This window comes from Cariama cristata, unplaced genomic scaffold (genome assembly GCF_000690535.1).
Source record: "Cariama cristata isolate BGI_N322 unplaced genomic scaffold, ASM69053v1 scaffold34963, whole genome shotgun sequence".
Classification (NCBI taxonomy): Eukaryota; Metazoa; Chordata; class Aves; order Cariamiformes; family Cariamidae; genus Cariama; species Cariama cristata.
This window is the reverse complement of record NW_009610729.1, coordinates 472-832: the sequence shown is the minus strand read 5'-3', so window position 1 is coordinate 832 and position 361 is coordinate 472. Positions and strand designations below refer to the sequence as shown.

General features: G+C 67.9%; 1 protein-coding gene across 1 annotated transcript in view; it reads right to left on the bottom strand.

Moving 5' to 3' along the window:
- The window catches only part of GATA2 (GATA binding protein 2), a gene marked incomplete at its 5' end in the record, with an annotated part of 8,512 nt that extends 8,294 nt beyond the window's left edge, over positions 1 to 218 (bottom strand). Inside the window, one exon of the mRNA XM_009697975.1 lies at positions 4 to 218. Within this exon, the coding sequence (XP_009696277.1) occupies positions 4 to 218 (215 nt within the window). The remainder of the gene's footprint in view (positions 1 to 3) is intronic.
- Between the last annotated feature and the right edge of the window lie 143 nt (positions 219 to 361).

Here is a 361-nt window from a genome sequence, read left to right as displayed (position 1 = left end):
GTACGCGGAGGCGGTGCTGGACGTGCTGCTGCCTGTGTACACCGAGATGGCCCCCGGCGCTCCGGCCGCCGAGGGGTGCAGGGGTGTCTTGGTGAAGGGGTTGACGGTCCAGGGGTTGTGGTGATGGGCAGACAGTGCCGCCTTGCTGCTGTCCAGCCAAGGGATCCCGGGGCTGTGGATAAGATGAGGCCGGCACATTTGACTCCCGGTCAGGCGGGCTGTAGGAACACAAGGGCGTTTGGGATCAGCATGGGGCAGCTCAGCCCGGAGCAGCTCTGGGAAGCCTCCCAGCTCCCGGCCCGGGGAAACTCCTCGGTCTGCGGGCAGCCGGCGGGGAGGCGGGCACTGGGAGCGATTTCAC